Below are 18,006 nucleotides of genomic sequence, written 5' to 3'. Positions count from 1 at the left end.
AAGCACAGATATCTCCCAAGAAAATTATTCGTATTGTGGCAAATATTATGTCTTTGCATTGCCCCATTTTAAGGCGAATCTGTCAAGTCTTCCAAACTACCCTATCTGAGGTCATAGTATACAGCAGAAAATGCTGAGGTTGGGAATATTACTATAATTTGGTATTTTCATGTATAAACCTGTTTGAATGCTGAAAGGACTTTATAGGATAGAAAAAGCCTGTGAGTCCTCCTTTTACGCCTCGCACAGAATGATTGATAGATAGATAGCTTTACATGTCTAGAAACTCATCTATATGAGTCCTGGCAGAATTTAACCAGCTTATTATAGAAAACTATAGTGCTGTAAAAAATGTTTTGCCCCTTCCCAATTTCTTCTTTTTTTGAATATTTGTTACACTTAAATTATTCAGATCATCAAACTACTTTTAATATTAGACAAAGGTAACCGAAGGACACTTCGACATTGGGTGGAGGCACAGACGGTGTTAAAAAATCACCAACTAACAATGGCGGATAATAAACGACTATTCCTTAAACAGCAATATTATGAGGAAGGGGAAATGGCGGGGAGATTACTCGCTAGGATGGCAAAACCGCATGGGGGCAATAATTTCATTCATGGCCTTAGGGGGGAGGGTGGAGACAGACACGGGGCAAATCCTGCACATATTTCAGTGGTTTTACACTGACCTATATACATCCAAAGTGCATTACGACACACAGCAATTGGACGAGTACCTGGGAAACATTAATTTGCCTACCTTGGGCCGGGAGGACCGTGAAAGTTTGGAGACCCCTATTTCACTAGAGGAGTTGGAACAGGCGATAAGAGATATGGCAAATGAGAAAGCTCCGGGTCCAGATGGGTTACCGGGGGAAATCTATAAGGAATATGGGACGGAACTAGCGCCAGAATATTTGAGTACTTTGCAGGATAGTTTTGACAGAGGTAAACTACCAGACTCCCTATATGAGGCTACGATAGTGGTTCTCCCAAAAGAGGGGAAAGACAGTCAATTACCGGAGTCCTACAGACCAATATCCTTGTTGACATCGGATGTCAAGATTTTGGCAAAGATATTGGCACTGCGGCTGAACAGGGTGGTACAGCATGTTGTGCATGAAGACCAATCGGGGTTCATGCCCTCCAAATCGACAGCGGTCAACCTCAGGCGGCTGTTTTTAAATCTTCAGGCGGCACCGGATGAGCAAGGAGGAAGGGCGGTGCTAACGTTAGATGCTGCAAAAGCGTTCGACTGCGTAGAATGGGGGTATTTATGGCGGGTAATAGAAAAGATGGGATTCGGCCCTAACTTCGTAAAGTGGGTACAGTTGCTGTATGTGGCCCGTACAGCCCGCATACGGGTGAATGGTGCAATGTCTGAGAAATTTTCACTGGCCCGGGGTACACGACAGGGGTGCCCACTGTCACCATTACTATTCGCCTTGGCGGTGGAGCCACTGGCATGCCTCATAAGACAGGAGGAGCGTATAAGAGGCTTGCAATATGGGGAAATGGAGGAAAAAATTTCATTATATGCAGACGACATTTTAATATATATGACGGACACGGAGAATACACTGCAGGTAGTAATGGATACGATCACAAGGTTTGGGGAGTTCTCGGGATTAAATATTAACTGGACCAAGTCTGCTTTGATGCCACTTGATACAGTGAATATTGTAGATACTGGAGGGGGGATCCGGATTCCGATAGTTTCTGAATTTACGTATCTAGGGGTTAAGGTGACGGCTAGGGTCCAAGACTATATGTCTTTGAATGTCTCACCACTGCTGCTGAAGGTGAAACAAAAGGTGGATGCCTGGAACAGGCTCCCGCTCTCTGCTCTGGGGAGGACTAACTTAATCAAGATGATCCTTATGCCTCAAGTTTTATACATTCTTCATAACTCCCCAGTATGGATACCTAAGCAATGGTTCAGACGATTGCACAATCTCTTTCGGGATCTGGTATGGAAAAAAGGGGTTCCAAGGATTAAATTGGAGAAATTGCAATTGCCCAAAGATGAAGGGGGGGTCGCGCTGCCAAATGCCTGGATATATTACCTGGCTGCCCAGAGCCAACAATTTAAGGGATGGGAGGACACAGAAACTTGGGGTGCCAGTGCACGTTTATTGTCATACATGGGTGGAAGGACACAATCCACTAGAGAGTCTGGAAGCGCATACCTTTAAGAGATTGGCGAGTGCTAAACCAACGTTACTCCTGATACATAAAGTATGGTGGCAATGCAAACAGATCCTGGGAGTGGGAATGTGCACCAAATATACTCCCCTATGGCATAATCCGGTCCTGTGGGAATTATACCAATTAGAGGGCATGCAAAAATGGGAGTTGGCAGGGGTTAGACGAATACAACACTTATATGATGATAACGGGCTGAGATCATTTCAGCAGTTGAAAGACCTATTTCCACTAGAGCACAATATGTTTTATCAATATTTGCAGATCCGTCATGCCCTACAGGCGCAGGCGCAGGTAGTGGACCTGACGGTCTGTGCTCTTGGGGTCCTGGAGTATGTGGGAAGGGCTGACACGACCAAAGGCCTGATCTCAATGGCGTACAGGAGCTTACTGTCCAAACACCTGGGAAACCCAATGATGCTGGTAAAAGCGAAATGGGAACGGGATGTTGGTCCATTGACTGAGGAGGAGTGGGAGGAGATATTAGCATCCACATGTCACTTATCGCTCAGTCTGGCGTAGAGGAGATCACAACTCTTTCTGATACATAGAGTGTATCGCACCCCGTGGGTATTAAAACAGATGGGTATTAGAGCGGATGCTAAATGTCCTAGGTGCACGGAAGAGAAAGCGGATATACTGCATATGTTTTGGTCATGTGAGGCTCTGAGGACCCTATGGGGGGAAATATTGGATCTGATAAAACAGGTGTATGGTCGGGAATTGGCGGCAGACCCTAAAGTTATGTTGTTGGGAGCAGTGGGAGAATTGGAGAGTGACAGAATGGCAAACCTGGCAATTGCCAAGATATTATATCAAACCAGGAAATGCATTGCTAAACACTGGCTGGATGAGGAGCCACCAGGGATGAGGGAAATTGTAGGAATGGTGAACTATAATATCCTGATGGAGCATAAGATATTTTCTAAAAGGGGCACGGAAAAAAAATTTGAGAAACAATGGAGCAGATGGATGGCCTGTCCTGAGGTGCTGACACCTGAACTGAGCAGAATAAGGGCGAGAGTCGTCTGAGGAACTGGAGGTGGTAGAGTCTGGAGCAAAAAGGGGTGGTGGGGAAACTTGATAAGAGAAATGTGCTCTGGCCAGGATTGGTACTAGAAACAAAGGGCAGAGATATAGTGGGGGCCGTGCGGGGAGGGGGGAAAGGGGGGAAGTTGGGGATTTCCTGATATGTTGTCATTATTGTATACGATGTTGGAAAATTGAAATGTGAATGTTACTATGTTATTTCTTTTCTGTGTTCGTATCAATAAAATTGGTTTGATTTAAAAAAAAAAGAAAAAAAAAAAAGACAAAGGTAACCCAAGTAAACACAAAATGCTGTTTTTAAATGATTATTTCATTTATTGAAGAAAAAAATGCTGTTCAGACCTAACTGATCCTACTAAATCAACCAGTTAACCAAATTCGATTGACAATTGGGTTCAATTTCACTAACCGCACCCATGCATGATCACTACCGGACCTGTTCAATCTAAACATCACTTAAATAGAACCTGTCTGGCAATGTGAAGCAGGTTAGACGGTCTCAAAAAGCAGCACATGATGCCACGTTCTAAAGAAATTCAAAAACAGATGTGAAACAAAGCAGCATAGCTCGCATGCTACGCTGTTTCCGTAACTGCCATTCACTTCTATGGGCGTTACGAAAACAGCATAGCTCAGCGAGCTACGCTGTTTTCTACTTACATGGTCAGAAATTACAAGTGGCGGCAAGAACACAGAAAGGTAGAACAGGGTTTAAGGGGCCCCATCCTAGAAACAGGTACGGAATCCAGAGGTGGGACCCGCTTCTATCTGACATTTATGGCATATCCTGTGGATAAATTGTAAAAAACAAAAAATAAGACTTGATGCAAAGGAAAAATAGAACCTTTAATAATACATGTACCTGTATTACTATCTGATGGTCCAATTCAATCTGTTTCTGGTCAAAAGGACTCTCTAACTCATCCAGTATCTCCACTTCCTTGGAATCTGCATTCCAGGATCCCAACAGTGTGCAGCATTCATCTTCTCTTCTCTGTAGATTGGAAAGACAAAAACAGATCATAATGTCAAACTTGCTTCTAGTACAAATAAGAGGCCACTGAGAGGTAGATATCTAGGTATGAAAAACAATTGGGAAAGTATTCAGAAGGGCTTAAATAGGTTTCCTTGACAGAATGTAAAATGTTAAAGGTTATGTACAACTTTGAAAGCGATTTTTTTGGGGTTATTAATAAAAGTCAGTGCTTTGTGCAATTTTATAATTAGTTTTTATTAAAAAATTATTTTTACTTCTTGAGATACCGCTGCTCTGTATTCTGTATACATAGCAGTTGTATCTTACGCTAAACCCTGTACCGGTCAGGTCAGCGGCACTGACGGGTTCAATGACAGTGGGTCCTGCATGATCAAGCTATTACCAATCACATCTAAGCTCATAACTTAGATGTGATCGATTTCAGGTGGATCCCCGCTGCCACTAAATCCGTCAGACGGATTCAAATCTCAGTGCAGGACACAGCTGCTCTGTATACAGAATACAAAGCAGCTGTATCTCAAAAAGTTAAAAATATTTTTTAATAAAAACTAATTATAAAGTTAGAAAGATAGAATGGGAAAACACATTGATGGCCTATCCTTAACCCCTACCCGCACCAGGACGTAACTGTACGTCGTTGCGGGAAGTTACTTCCCGCACGAGGACGTACAGTTACTGAGTTAATCCCGGTGCACACTGTCGGCGACAGTGTGCACCGGGAACCAGGAGGTCAGCTGTCGCCGACAGCTGACACTCCCCTCTTGCCGGCCAGCGGTCCTTTGCCGCTGATTTCGGCGCATTAACCCCTTAAATTCGGCGATCGGGTGCAATCGCCGAATTTTAGGGGTTTCTAACATATCGGCAGACCCCCGTCCGAAATCGCGGGGTCTGCCGATAGTTAGTATGGCAAACGGAAGCCAAACAATGGCTTCCGGGTCTGCCATGGACAGAAGCCCATCAGGACCAACCTTCGGCTGGTCCTGATAGGCTTCCTGTCAGAGTGACAGAAAGTCACTGTGCCGTTCCCGATGCACACTGTCGGCGACAGTGTGCGTCGGGAACTTGGAGATCAGCTGTCCCCGACAGCTGACACTCTCCAGTGTTGCCGATCAGCGGCTCATCGCCGCTGATTTCGGCAATTAACCCGTTACATGCGGGGCTCGATTGCGATCTCCGCATGTAGCGGGTTTGTAGCGCATCAGCAGCCCCCATGCAATCGTGGGGGCTTCTGATGCTTGTGATGGCACCCGGGGGCCAGACAACGGCCCCCAGGTCTGCCATGTATGTCAGCCTATGAGGATCAGCCTCTGCTGATCCTCGTAGACCAACTGTCAGAGTGACTGTGACGTCACACTGACAGTTGGAATACGTTACACTACCTATGTAGTGTAATGTATTCTAGCAGCGATCAGAGCTGCAGGTCAAAAAAAGAAAGTGTAAAAAGTAAAAGAAAAGTTAATAAACAAAAATATAAAGTGTAAAAAGTAAAAAAAAGTTAATAAAAATGTTTTATAAAAGTGTAAAAATAAAAGGTTTTGTTTTCCTATAATAAGTCATTTATTATAGGGAAAAGATGAAAACGTTAAAAAAAAAGTACACATATTTGGTATCGCCGCGTTCGTAACGACCCAATCTATGAAACTATAATGTTAATTTTTCCGCACGGTGAACGCCACAAACAAAATAAACGGAAAACTGTCAGCATCGCTATTTTTTGGTCACCACCCCTCCCAAGATATAGAATAAAAAGTGATCAAAAAGTCGCATTTACCCCAAAATGGTACCAATAAAAACTACAACCCGTCCCGCAAAAAACAAGACCTCCCACAGCTTTTTTGACAAAAAAATAAAAAAGTTACGGCTCAGAATAGCGTGTCCCAGAAAATAAATTATTTTATAGAAACTTAATTTTATTGTGCAAACGCTGCAAAACTTAAAAAAAACTATACACATATGGTATCGGCGTAATCGTACCGACCGGCAGAATAAATTAAAACGTAATTTATTGCGCACGGTGAACGCTGTAATAAATAAAGAATTTAAAGCGCCAAAATCGCTGTTTTTTGGTCACCCTAGCTCTAAAAAAGATCCTGAGGGGCCAAAATGCTCACTATACCACTAGAAAAATTCCTTGAGGGGTGTAGATTCCAAAATGGGGTCACTTTTGGCGGGTTTCCACTGTTTTGGTCCCTCCGGGGCGTTGCAAACCCGACATGGCACTGAAAACCAATCCAGCAAAATCTGCACTCCAAAATCCAAAAGGCGCTCCCTCCCTTCTGAGCCCTGCTGTGGGTCCAAACATCAGTTTACGACCACATATGGGGTATTGCCGTAATCGGGAGAAATTGCTTTACAAATTTTGGGGTGCTTTTTCTCCTTTATTCCTTGTAAAAATGAAAAAATTCTATGTTTCCACAGAAAAATAGGTGATTTTCATCTTCACAGACTAATTCCACTAAATTCTGCAAAAAAACTGTGGTGTCAATATGCTATCTATACCCCTAGAAAAATGCCTTGAGGGGTGTAGTTTCCAAAATGGGGTCACTTTGGAGGGGTTTCGGCTGTTTAGGTACCACAAGACCGAGTCAAACCTGACATGGTGCCTAAAATATATTCCTAAAAAAAGGAGGCCCCGAAATCCACTAGCTGCTCCTTTGCTTCTGAGGCCTGTGTTTCAGTCCATTAGGACACTAGGGCCACATGTTGGATATTTCTAAAATCTGCAGAATCTGGGCAATAAATATTGAGTTGTATTTCTCTGGTAAAACCTTCTGTGTTACAGATTTTTTTTTATTACAAATGAATTTCGGCAAAAAAAATGAAATTTGTAAATTTCACCTCTACTTTGCCTTAATTCCTGTGAAACGCCTAAAGGGTTAAAATATTTTCTGAATGTGGTTTTTAATACCTTGAGGGGTGCAGTTTTCAAAATGGGGTGATTTATGGGGACTTTCTAATATATAAGGCCCTCAAAGCCACTTCAGAACTGAACTGGTCCCTGAAAAAATAGCCTTTTGAAATTTTATTGAAAATATGAGAAATTGCTGCTAAAGTTCTAAGCCTCGTAACGTCCTAGAAAAATAAAAGTACGTGAAAAAAAATGATGCAAACATAAAGTAGACATATAGGGGATGTTAACTAGTAACTATTTTGTGTGGTATTACTATCTGTTTCACAAGCAAATACATTTAAATTTAGAAAAATGCAAATTTTTGCAAATTTTTGCTAAAATTTGAAGTTTTTCACAAATAAATATTGAATTTATCGACCAAATTTTTTCACTAACATAAAGTACAATATGTCACGAGAAAACAATCTCAGAATCGCTTGGATAGGTAAAAGCATTCCGGAGTTATTACCACATAAAGTGACACATGTCAGATTTGAAAAAATAGGCTGTGTCCACAAGGCCAAAACAGGCTGTGTCCTAAAGGGGTTAATACAGGACCTCAATGTGTTATCAGTCTGGGTCCTACCCCCAGGCCCCCATTGATCTACAGAAAGAGCTGGCTGTGGAACTCTCTGGATGTGCTTACTTGAAAGAGGCTGAGCTGCAGTACCAGGCACAGATGCATGTACAGATGCACCACACAGTAGTTTCCCCCACTAATCACACAATAAGGGCCTACCCTAAATTTAGGTCATCAATACATCAAAATGTAATCCAGGAAAATCGCTTTAACCCTTTTGGGACCAGGGGTGTTTTGGACCTTATATACTGAACAAAATGTCAGTTTTTGGAATGCTGCATTCTAAGGGTAATATTCTTTTTCCATTTCTTAGTTTACTCCCAATTTTTTTTATTTTTCATTTTTGCGGGACACATAGGGCTTTCTTATTCCTTTTTTCATGTTCTGTTTTAAGGTAGTTTCATAAATCAAGAATATTTACTAAAGAAAGAGAAATGGTGTTAAACCATAGCTAATAGAAATCCCAAAATATGCAGTAAATATATTGCACGGTGCCGTTTTGTAAAAGTAAAATATACAAAACAGAAAAAAAAAACCTGGCCGATTATCGGGCAGACATGCATTCATAGAACGCTCGTTGCCGATAGTTGCCCTGTGTAAACAGGGAAGCGATTAGCAGATGAACGGGCAAACGCTCGATCATCTGCTGATCGTATCGTTTTAAAAATGTAAAATATAGTTTTAAAAATGTAAAATATCGTTGTCATCAGAACATCTCCATGTGTAAACAGGGAGACGCGCTGCCGTCATGATAATAACGTTTGGGGATGAGCAATCGGAGTAACGACTGCTCGTCCCCATCCATAGCTCCGTGTGACAGGAGCAAACGAGCACTGATCAACGATGTCTCGTTGATCGGCGCTCGCTGCACCAGCCGATTATCGTCCAGTGTGATAGGGCTTTAAGCATTTCCTGTCAGATTTCAAGGGACAAAACAGAAAGGCTCCTGAACCCCCTGCGTCCACCACCTATGTGAGTTTGATTGGATTCCCACTTTACACATTCTATTCAGCTGTTTCGTAGTTAAGCTGGGAGGCAACAATATGGCCCCATTACAGCCAGCAGAAACTCAGCCCAGCACAGGAACAGAGGATGTACTGCTGCATAACATTTCACTTTTAATTTGACAACGATTCTTGAACAATAAAAAAAAACATAAATTATGTGCATCAATTAGGGTATGTGCACACACACTAAGTACGTCCGTAATTGACGGACGTATTTCGGCCGCAAGTCCCGGACCGAACACAGTGCAAGGAGCCGGGCTCCTAGCATCATACTTATGTACGACGCTAGGAGTCCCTGCCTTGCTGCAGGACAACTGTCCCGTACTGTAATCATGTTTTCAGTACGGGACAGTTGTCCTGCAGCGAGGCAGGGACTTCTAGCATCGTACATAAGTATGATGCTAGGAGCCCGGCTCCTTGCACTGTGTTCGGTCCGGGACTTGCGGCCGAAATACGTCCGTCAATTACGGACGTAATTAGTGTGTGTGCACATACCCTATGAATTCTACTCTGAGATTTGTAGGAAAGCTGTGTGTCATGTCCTGTTGTGGCCACAATGGACTCCATGTATGTGTTTTCTGTATTGGTGATTATGGTTATAGAAAAAAAACAATTCAGCTGTGTTGTGTATAGCAATATATATTCAATTGATCCATGCTCAACAGATACATACATTGTGAAAGTATCTGACCACTGAAATTAAAGGCAGTCACGGAAATCTCCAAGTGAGAAAAGTCAATGAAGAGTGACCAAGCATCTGCTGCCATCTCTCCACTGAGAGCAGGACTCAATCTGCAGCTGGGAACTGATTTTTTTATGATGTTTGATTGACCCCTTTACCTAACCTTTACCTTACTCCTCAGAAAAGGGACCATTTCATATCTACATGCACATGCTCAACAGTCAAGTAGCACAAAGCTTATTTACATTCAATAATTTACAAAAAGAGAAATATTTTGCTGTCAATAACTTCAATATTATTCCTTAATTTTAATAAGACAATAACCATTGTTGTCTGCTTTCTCTGAGCAATTTCTAATAAATAAATAATAAGTAAAGAGAAAACAAAATATCTTAATATAGGTAATTATTTCATTTTGATTCCAATGTCTGAGGAATAGATTAATGTTTTCATAACATCTAGTCAAATGTCAATGCCGAATTGTGGTTCAGATTCACAGTTGTGGGTCAGCAAATTGCAAATCTTTCTTGTGCGTTCTGCAATTACCAACATGACCTTGATATTTGTCTATGCAGATGAAGCATAAATAAAACATGAATGTAAAGAAAATACATACATAAAATACGACTTTGACACCCTTTGGCTGTAGATCGTCTTCCACCTGAGTTGCAAATAGAATATGCATATTGTAGTATTACAGAGTAAAATTTCACTGAATGAATTCATCCCCTGACAGAATAAAGTACAGGACAATGAAAAAAAATTATATTAGATATTTATGTCTGGTCCTACTCCTTACAGGGGTGTCTGGATACTGATCATCTCCCCCTCATTATTCAGATAGTATGCAACTTGCCAAACTAGACATTCTTGGTAGCTGTGAACATTGGGCTTAATCGGGCAGTGGGGGGACGACACTCTGGTCACATCTGAGGGTGACTCCGGACACAGTACCGCTCCTATCTGAAGTTGCTGGACTGTGTTGAAAGGGGGAATGGGGGCCCAACACGGCTATGCACACATCTGAGGGAGAGAGACTGGGGTGAGTGAGGGACAACAAGTGGTTCAGGGGTGATGGAGAGGAGTACACCAGACACTGAGCGGGGAAGCTCCAGTGAAAACTGGAGCTTCCAGAGGTACACGTTTAACGGAAGCCTGTCACCCATAGGCTATAATGGCATCCATTAAACGTATACATTTTTTGACTGGATGCCTCTAGATAGAATCGTGTTGTCTACTACGCACTATCCGGCGAATACAAAATGGTACCCAACGTATACTGCCCAATGCAGGCTAAAAGGACGCATTTTTGGGCTCCATCTGTATAATGAGAGCCTATGGGTACTGTACCTTTGACGTATACGCTAGTAGTTTTTTTTTTTAGACTCATACATCAAATATGTAGTTAAAACACTGTGTAAAATGGCCCTTAGGTGCTAAGTGAGGTACTGAAGGATGACAAAGCCTGCCATACCCAATGTTAGAGGACACAAGTTTGCTTATTCAAGAATGTCAGCATCTGTAGACAGAGACATAAAGCAAAAAACGATATTCTTCGGTGGGTGATTCGCGAATAGCCTTTTGCGAGAGTTGCGGCTTATTCAAAACAGCTGATCAGCAGGGGTGCTGGGAGTCAGACCCTGACCAATCACATATCCTGAAAATAGGCCATCAATTTTTTGGGACTGGAAAACCGCTTTCAATTAGTGTCTCATTATATATAGTTTAAGCATAGTTTTGATCCCTTTAGCGCATATTAACCCCTTAAAGGCTATGTACACCTTTGAAATCGTCTTATACTGTATACAGAGCAGCTGTATCTACTGCTGAAAGCTGTATCCGTCAAGTCAGCGGCACTGACGGGTTCAGTGACAGCAGGTCCTGTGTGTCTGACACACAAGACACTGAATCCGTCAGTGCCAATGGCCTGATGGAATCAGGTCTGAGCACACGATATAGCTGCTCTGTATACAGAATACAAAGCAGTTGTATCTCAAAAAGTAAATATAATTTTTAATAAAAAGTATTCAGAAAGTTGCACAAAACACACTAACATTTTTATTAAAAACATTTTTAAATATTTCAAAGGTGTACATAGCCTTTAATACAACAGATTTTGGCCTTAAAGGGGTATTCCGGAACTAAAAAATTACATTTATTTAAATAAAACAATGAAAATGATATAACTTTACAATGTACTTACGTTTCATCAGATGGCTGTAGCGTCGTATATCCTCCTCCGTCACCGCCCCCTTAGTGAAGCAAAATCTGCACTTCCTGTGCAGACCCGTCCATTTAGTCTTCTGCCTTGCTTCCGGTTTCCGGCTTTCACACTGTACGGTTACGTCACAAATGACGTAACCGTACCACGTGCTTCTTTATCTCAGAGCATGCGTGGTTAACACACTCCACCGCGCATGCTCTGTGAAATTATAACCCCTTATAAATTACCGACGGAATACGAAGTTGCGGGAATAACGGCCGTTTCGGCCGTCTTCCCGACAGGTGCAGGAGCTGTGACAGCTGCTGTCTCGTACAGCAGCTGCCGCAGCTCCTACAGCGGGGACCGATCGCTGTGTCCCCGCTGTCTAACCCCTTAAAAGCCGCGTTCTATAGAGATCGCGGCTTTTTAGGGGTTAAGTTACCATCGCCGGCCTGCTACACGATAGCGGCCGGCGATGGTTACTATGGCAACCGGACACCAAACAATGGCGTCCGGCTATGCCATCGACGGAAGCCTAATGGGTCCTGACAAAGTCAGGACCCACTATGCTTGCTGTCAGTGAATAGCTGACAGTTCTAATACACTGCACTACGCATGTAGTGCAGAGTATTAGAATAGCGATCAGGGCCTCCTGCCCTCAAGTCCCCTTGTGGGACAAAGTAATAAAGTTAAAAAAAAAGATGTGTAAAAATAAGAAAATAAAAGTTAAAAAAAATCCCCTTTTTTTCCCTTATCAGTCCTTTTTTATTAATAAAAATATATAAATAAATAAAATATACATAATTGGTATCGCCGCGTCCGTAACGGCCTGAACTACAAAATTATTTCGTTATTTATCCCGCACGGTGAACGCCGTAAAAGAAAATAATAATAAACCGTACCAAAATCACAATTGTTTGGTCACTTCACCTCCCAAAAAATTTATTAAAAATAGATCAAAAAGTCGCATGTACCGAAAAATGGTCCTGATCGAAACTACAGTTCGTTACGCAAAAAATAAGTCCTCGCACGGCTTTATTGATGGAAAAATAATAAAGTTCTTGCTCTTAGAATAAGGTAACACAAAAAGTGAATGATTTTTTACAAAACGTATTTTATTGTGCAAACGCCATAAGACATAAAAGAACTATAAACATCTGGTGTCACCGTAAGGCCGAGTTTACACGAGCGTGTGCATTTTGTGCAAGCAAAAAGCGCGGCGTTTTGCGTGCGCAAAAGGCAATTAACAGCTCCGTGTGTCAGCCCTTTATGATGCGCGGCTGCCTGGTTTTCGCGCAGCCGCCATCATTATGACACTCCGTTTGGATGTTTGTAAACAGAAAAGAACGTGGTGCTTTTCTGTTTTCATTCATCCTTTACAGTGCTGTTGCGCGAATCACGCGCGTCCCACGGAATTGCTTCCGTGCTTCCGTGCCACATGCGTGGTTTTCACGCACCCATTGACTTCAATGGGTGCGTGATGTGCGAACAGCGCACAAATATAGGACGTCGTGCCATAGGACCGGGCCATTTTGCACGTTAATGACCAAGGATTATTTTTTGTTTTTTCACGGTCGCATTCCAAGAGTCGTAACTTTTTTTTTATTCCGTCGACATAGCCGTATAAGGGCTTGTTTTTTGCGGGACGAGTTGTATTTTGTAATTGTACCGTTTTTAGATGTTTATAATATATTGATTAACTTTTATTAACTTTATTTTAGGAGAGAATTGAAAATAAGCCGCTATTCCAGTATTGATTTTCACGTTATAAATTTACGCCGTTTACTATGCAGCGTAAATAACATGTTAACTTTATTCTATGGCTCGGCATGGTTACGGGGATACCAAATATGTAAAGGTTTTATGTTTTCCTACGTTTGCACAATAAAAACCCTTTTAGAAAAAAATTACTTGTTTTTGCATCACCGCATTCCAAGAGCCGTAACGGTTTTATTTTTCCGTCGATGTGGCCGTACGTGGGCTTGATTTTTGCGGGACAATGTGTAGTTTTCATTAGTACTATTTTGGGGTACATAGGACTTAGATTAATTTTTATTTAATTTTTTATGGTGGGAATGGGAGAAAAGAGCGAATTTTGCCGTTGTTTTTTTGGACGCCGTTCATCCAGCGGTTTAATTAATGTGTTAATTTTATTGTTCAAGTGGTTACGATCGCGGGGATACCATATATGTGTATGTGTGATTTGTTTTGACACTTTTACTTTAAAAAAGTATTTCACTGTAATTTTTTTTTGGTTTTTTCACCAACTTTATTTAACGGATTGACATTTTTTTTTTAGTCCCACCATGGGACTTCACTATGCGATGTGCCGATCGCATATATAATGCTTTGGTATACTTCGTATACCAAAGCATTATTGCCTGTCAGTATAAAACAGAGGGAGCTCCCTCCCTCTGTCAAACACATTAGATGCCGCTGTCACTATTGACAGCGGCATTTAATGGGTTAAACTGCCGGAATCGGAGCGCGCTTCGATTCCGGCAGTTGCAGCAGGAGCCAGGCTGTGTATAACAGCCGTGCTCCTGCCGCTGATCGTGTGGGTACACTGGCAGTACCCGCGCGATCACAGGACGGATATATCCCTCCTCCTGCGCGAACTAGCAGCTGCAGAGGACTGATATATCCGCCCTTCGGCGTTAAGAGGTTAAAAACGCAGATATCCAGTGATTTCAGCTTGTGCTATCAGTAATAGAATGAGAGCACCAAAATGAAGACTGAGATTGCAGAAGTTAGTAGAGCTGGGTGTAGTAGGCGGAGCAAGTGCACTGCTGCATGCACATTGCATGCTGGGACTAGAGCAGTGCATGCAGGGAGGAGAAACACAGGAAGAGAAGAGGAATGAACTTACTGAGCAAAACAAACCTCTCAAGGTAAACAATAGGGAGTTATGTTACTAAAACCATTTATTATCAAGAAAAAGATAGTCAGAGTGCACTAATATATTAATAGAGGAACATTGCATTGATTTAAAAAAAAAAAAAAAGGATTGGAAAACCCCTTTAAAAACTAGTAACATTGTTTGGACATCAGCATTCGTTTGGGCATAACAAGATTTACACAGTACACAAAAAGAAGTTGGGAGAATATACGGGTTCCATCTAAACAAGAGCTTTAAAGGGAATGTGTCGCGAATTAAACCTTTTTTTTTTTCTAAGTAATTTACTTATTTCTATTATATGTTTTAATTTTTTTGCTGTATTTTATTTTTCTTCCACATGGTGGAAAGTATTTTTCCTATGTTGGCCACCAGAGGGAGAACTTCCCAGAATTACAGAAAGGTGAATAAGGCAAAGCAATCTGACTCACAGTTGCCGTAAATGTGGGAGGGAATCTCACCCCCCCCCCCTCCACATTTTTGGCTACAAGCCAGGAAAAGGTGTCTTCAAATTACTAAATATTGTCTGGCTGACATTTTGGGAGTGATTGTACAATGCAGCTGGCAGAAGCTATAGGACGCACCAAAAGGCTAAGGGTATGCTCATACAGAAAACAGCTCCTGATTTTCAGAAGTTATTTTAATCAAACTTGCGTTTTTCACGGCCGTTTTTGGAGCTGTTTTTCTATAGAGTGAATGAAAAACGTCCCAAGAAGTGACATGCACTTCTTTTTCGCGGGTGTCTTTTTACATGCAGTTCTTTGAAAATGAGGTGTAAAAAAACGCCCCGTCGGAACAGAACGCCGTATTTCCCATTGAAATCAATGGTTCAGATGTTAGTAGGCGTTCTGATTCCGATTTTTCAGCCGTTTATCGGGACGTTTACAGCTCGAAAAATGGGTGAAAACACTACGTGTGCACATACCATAACGGTAAGTTCACACGGCTTATTTTCGGCCTTTTTTCGGGCCGTAAAAATCGGAAGCAGAACGCCTCCAAACATCTGCCCATTGATTTCAATGGGAAATACGGCGTTCTGTTCCGACGTGGAGTTGCTAAAAAACGTCTGAAAATCAGGAGCAGTTTTCCCTTGAAAACAGCTTTGTATTTTCAGAAATTTTTGATTTTGTGTGTGCACATACCATAAGAATGATCAAAGTGAAGTGAATGGCTTGACACGTTTTTTTTTGCTCATTTTACGTACCAAAAACCGCATCAAAAAACGCTTGATTACACTTTTCAATTACATAATTGGTAAAGTACACGGTTAGTACATACAACGCGCTTTTTTACACGCGTTTTTAAAAAACGCGTTGTGCAAATAAAGATGTGTCGAGTCAATTCCTTTGCACGTAAAACGTGCCAAATGTTCCCATAGTCCAGGGCTCTCAAGCACGCGGCCCGCGAGCCGCATGCGGCCCCTAGGGCTGTCATCTGTGGCCCGCGGGACACAGAGCAGCTAGTACAGACTCTACTCCGGGACTCTGGAATTCCCTGACATCGCTGTCCACGTATGGACAGCTATGTCTGGGGCTTCCCCAGAGCCGGAGTCCCGTGCAGAGCGCTAGTATAGGCTCTGCTCGGGACTCTGTGGAATTCCCTGACATCGCTGTCCATATATGGACAGTGTGTCAGGGTCTTCCCTAGAGCGGAGTCCCGGGCAGAGCGCTAGTATAGGCTCTGCTCCGGGACTCTGTGGAATTCCCTGACATCGCTGTCCATGTATGGACACACGATGTCTGGGGCTTCCCCAGAGCCGGAGACCCGGGCAGAGCGCTATTATAGGCTCTGCTCTGGGGAAGCCTCTGACATCGCTGTCCATACATCGACAGTGATGTCAGGGGCTTCCCCAGAGCAGGAGTCCCAGTGATGTCAGGAGCACAGCTGGAGTCCCAGGAAGAGCCTACTAGCGTTCTGCCCGGGACTTCAGCTCTGGGGTTGCCCCTGACATCCATGTCCATATATGGACAGTGATGTCAGGAGCTGAGCTGGAATCCCAGGCAGAGTGCTAGAAGCTGCTCTGCTCCGGGACTCCAGCTCTGGGGTTGCCCCTGATATCACATTCCGGTCCAGAAGGATCCCGACATCACAGTGACGTCAGGGGCTCCAACAGTAGAGGAATCCCCAGCCAAAGCGTCCGCAATGCTCTGGCTGGGGATTCCACTCCTAGAGGGAGCCCCAATGAAGCTATTTACTTGGGGGGGTGTGGCATTATCTGCAGAGGGCACTGAGGCAGCTTCTGTGGAGGGCACTGTGGCAGCATCTGGGGAGGGCAATGTGGCAGCATCTACGGAGGGCACTGTGGCAGCATCTATGGAGGGCACTGTGGCAGCATCCACAGAGGGCACTGTGGCAGCATCCACAGAGGGCACTGTGGCAGCATCCACAGAAGGCACTGTGGCAGCATCTACAGAGGGCACTGTGGCAGTATGTACAGAGGACACTGTGGCATTATCTAGGGGTGTGTTGCATTATCTACAGAGGGCACTGTGGCATTATCTAAAGAGGGCACTGTGGCAGCATCCACAGAGGGCACTGTGGCAGCATCCACAGAGGGCACTGTGGCAGCATCCACAGAGGGCACTGTGGCAGCACCCACAGAGGGCACTGTGGCATCATCCCCAGAGGGCACTGTGCCAGCATCCACAGAGGGAACGGTGGCAGCATCCAGAGGGCACTGTGGCATTCTCTAAAAAGGGGCTGCCCAATCTTGACATTCGTGTGTCTGCCAAACACTGCTAACTGAGCCGTCGGACTGCATTTAGCGACACTTGAAAACTGGATTGTTGAAATAAGCACGTGGAGAAATATCTCAAATTTTAAACCTAGCGGTATTATTATAGTACTGTAGTATTATTATTATTATTATTATTATTATTATTATTATTATAGTAATATAGTGTTATAGTAGATCAAATAACTAATTGATTAACAATAACTTTGTATTGTATCCAATTTGAAAGTAATGCGGCCCGTCAACTTCCCATATTTTCTATATGTGGCCCACATTCCCGGCCAAGTTTGAGACCCCTGCCATACATAGTCTATGGGAGTCCTAATTATACGTCAAAAAGCAAACACAAAATACGTAAAAAAACACGCAAAAAAAGCATCAACCTCTTGATAAGCTTCCCATTTACATCAATGGGAAAGCGAGCCGTAAGTTTTTTACACAAGAAAACGTGTTGCGTAAAAAAGAACAGTGGGGTGGGGTTGTGTGTGGCGCAGTTGCATGTTTGGGGGGATTTGTGTGCGTGTGGGGGGTGTGCTCGCCGAAGATTCTTCAAAACAGCTGATAAGCGGCTATGAAGGATCAGCGGCGCCCGTGCATACTCCGATGCACAAAAATAGGACACAGCTCTGCTGCGCATACTACACACACACAGCTCTGCATGTGCGCGCACACACACACAGCTCTGCTGCGCGAGCACACACACACAGCTCTGCTGCGCGAGCACACACACACAGCTCTGCTGCGCGAGCACACACACAG

At 43.1% G+C, this 18,006-nt stretch overlaps 1 protein-coding gene across 7 annotated transcripts in view; it reads right to left on the bottom strand.

Annotated features, from left to right (window-relative positions):
• SPOCD1 (SPOC domain containing 1) overlaps nt 1-18,006 on the bottom strand; it is a 204,352-nt gene that overhangs the window by 175,453 nt on the left and 10,893 nt on the right. For 6 of the 7 annotated variants that reach the window (XM_075853156.1, XM_075853151.1, XM_075853155.1 and 3 more), the window contains exons 3-4: nt 10,031-10,075; nt 4,121-4,252 (exon numbers count right to left, since the gene is read on the bottom strand). In XM_075853156.1, coding sequence (XP_075709271.1) covers nt 4,121-4,252; nt 10,031-10,075 — 177 coding nt within the window. The remainder of the gene's footprint in view (nt 1-4,120; nt 4,253-10,030; nt 10,076-18,006) is intronic. The other variant, XM_075853158.1, reaches the window with a different exon arrangement.

Source organism: Rhinoderma darwinii, chromosome 2 (assembly GCF_050947455.1).
Source record: "Rhinoderma darwinii isolate aRhiDar2 chromosome 2, aRhiDar2.hap1, whole genome shotgun sequence".
Lineage (NCBI taxonomy): Eukaryota > Metazoa > Chordata > Amphibia > Anura > Rhinodermatidae > Rhinoderma > Rhinoderma darwinii.
The sequence above is the reverse complement of the archived record's forward strand: the minus strand, read 5'-3'. Positions and strand labels throughout refer to the sequence as shown.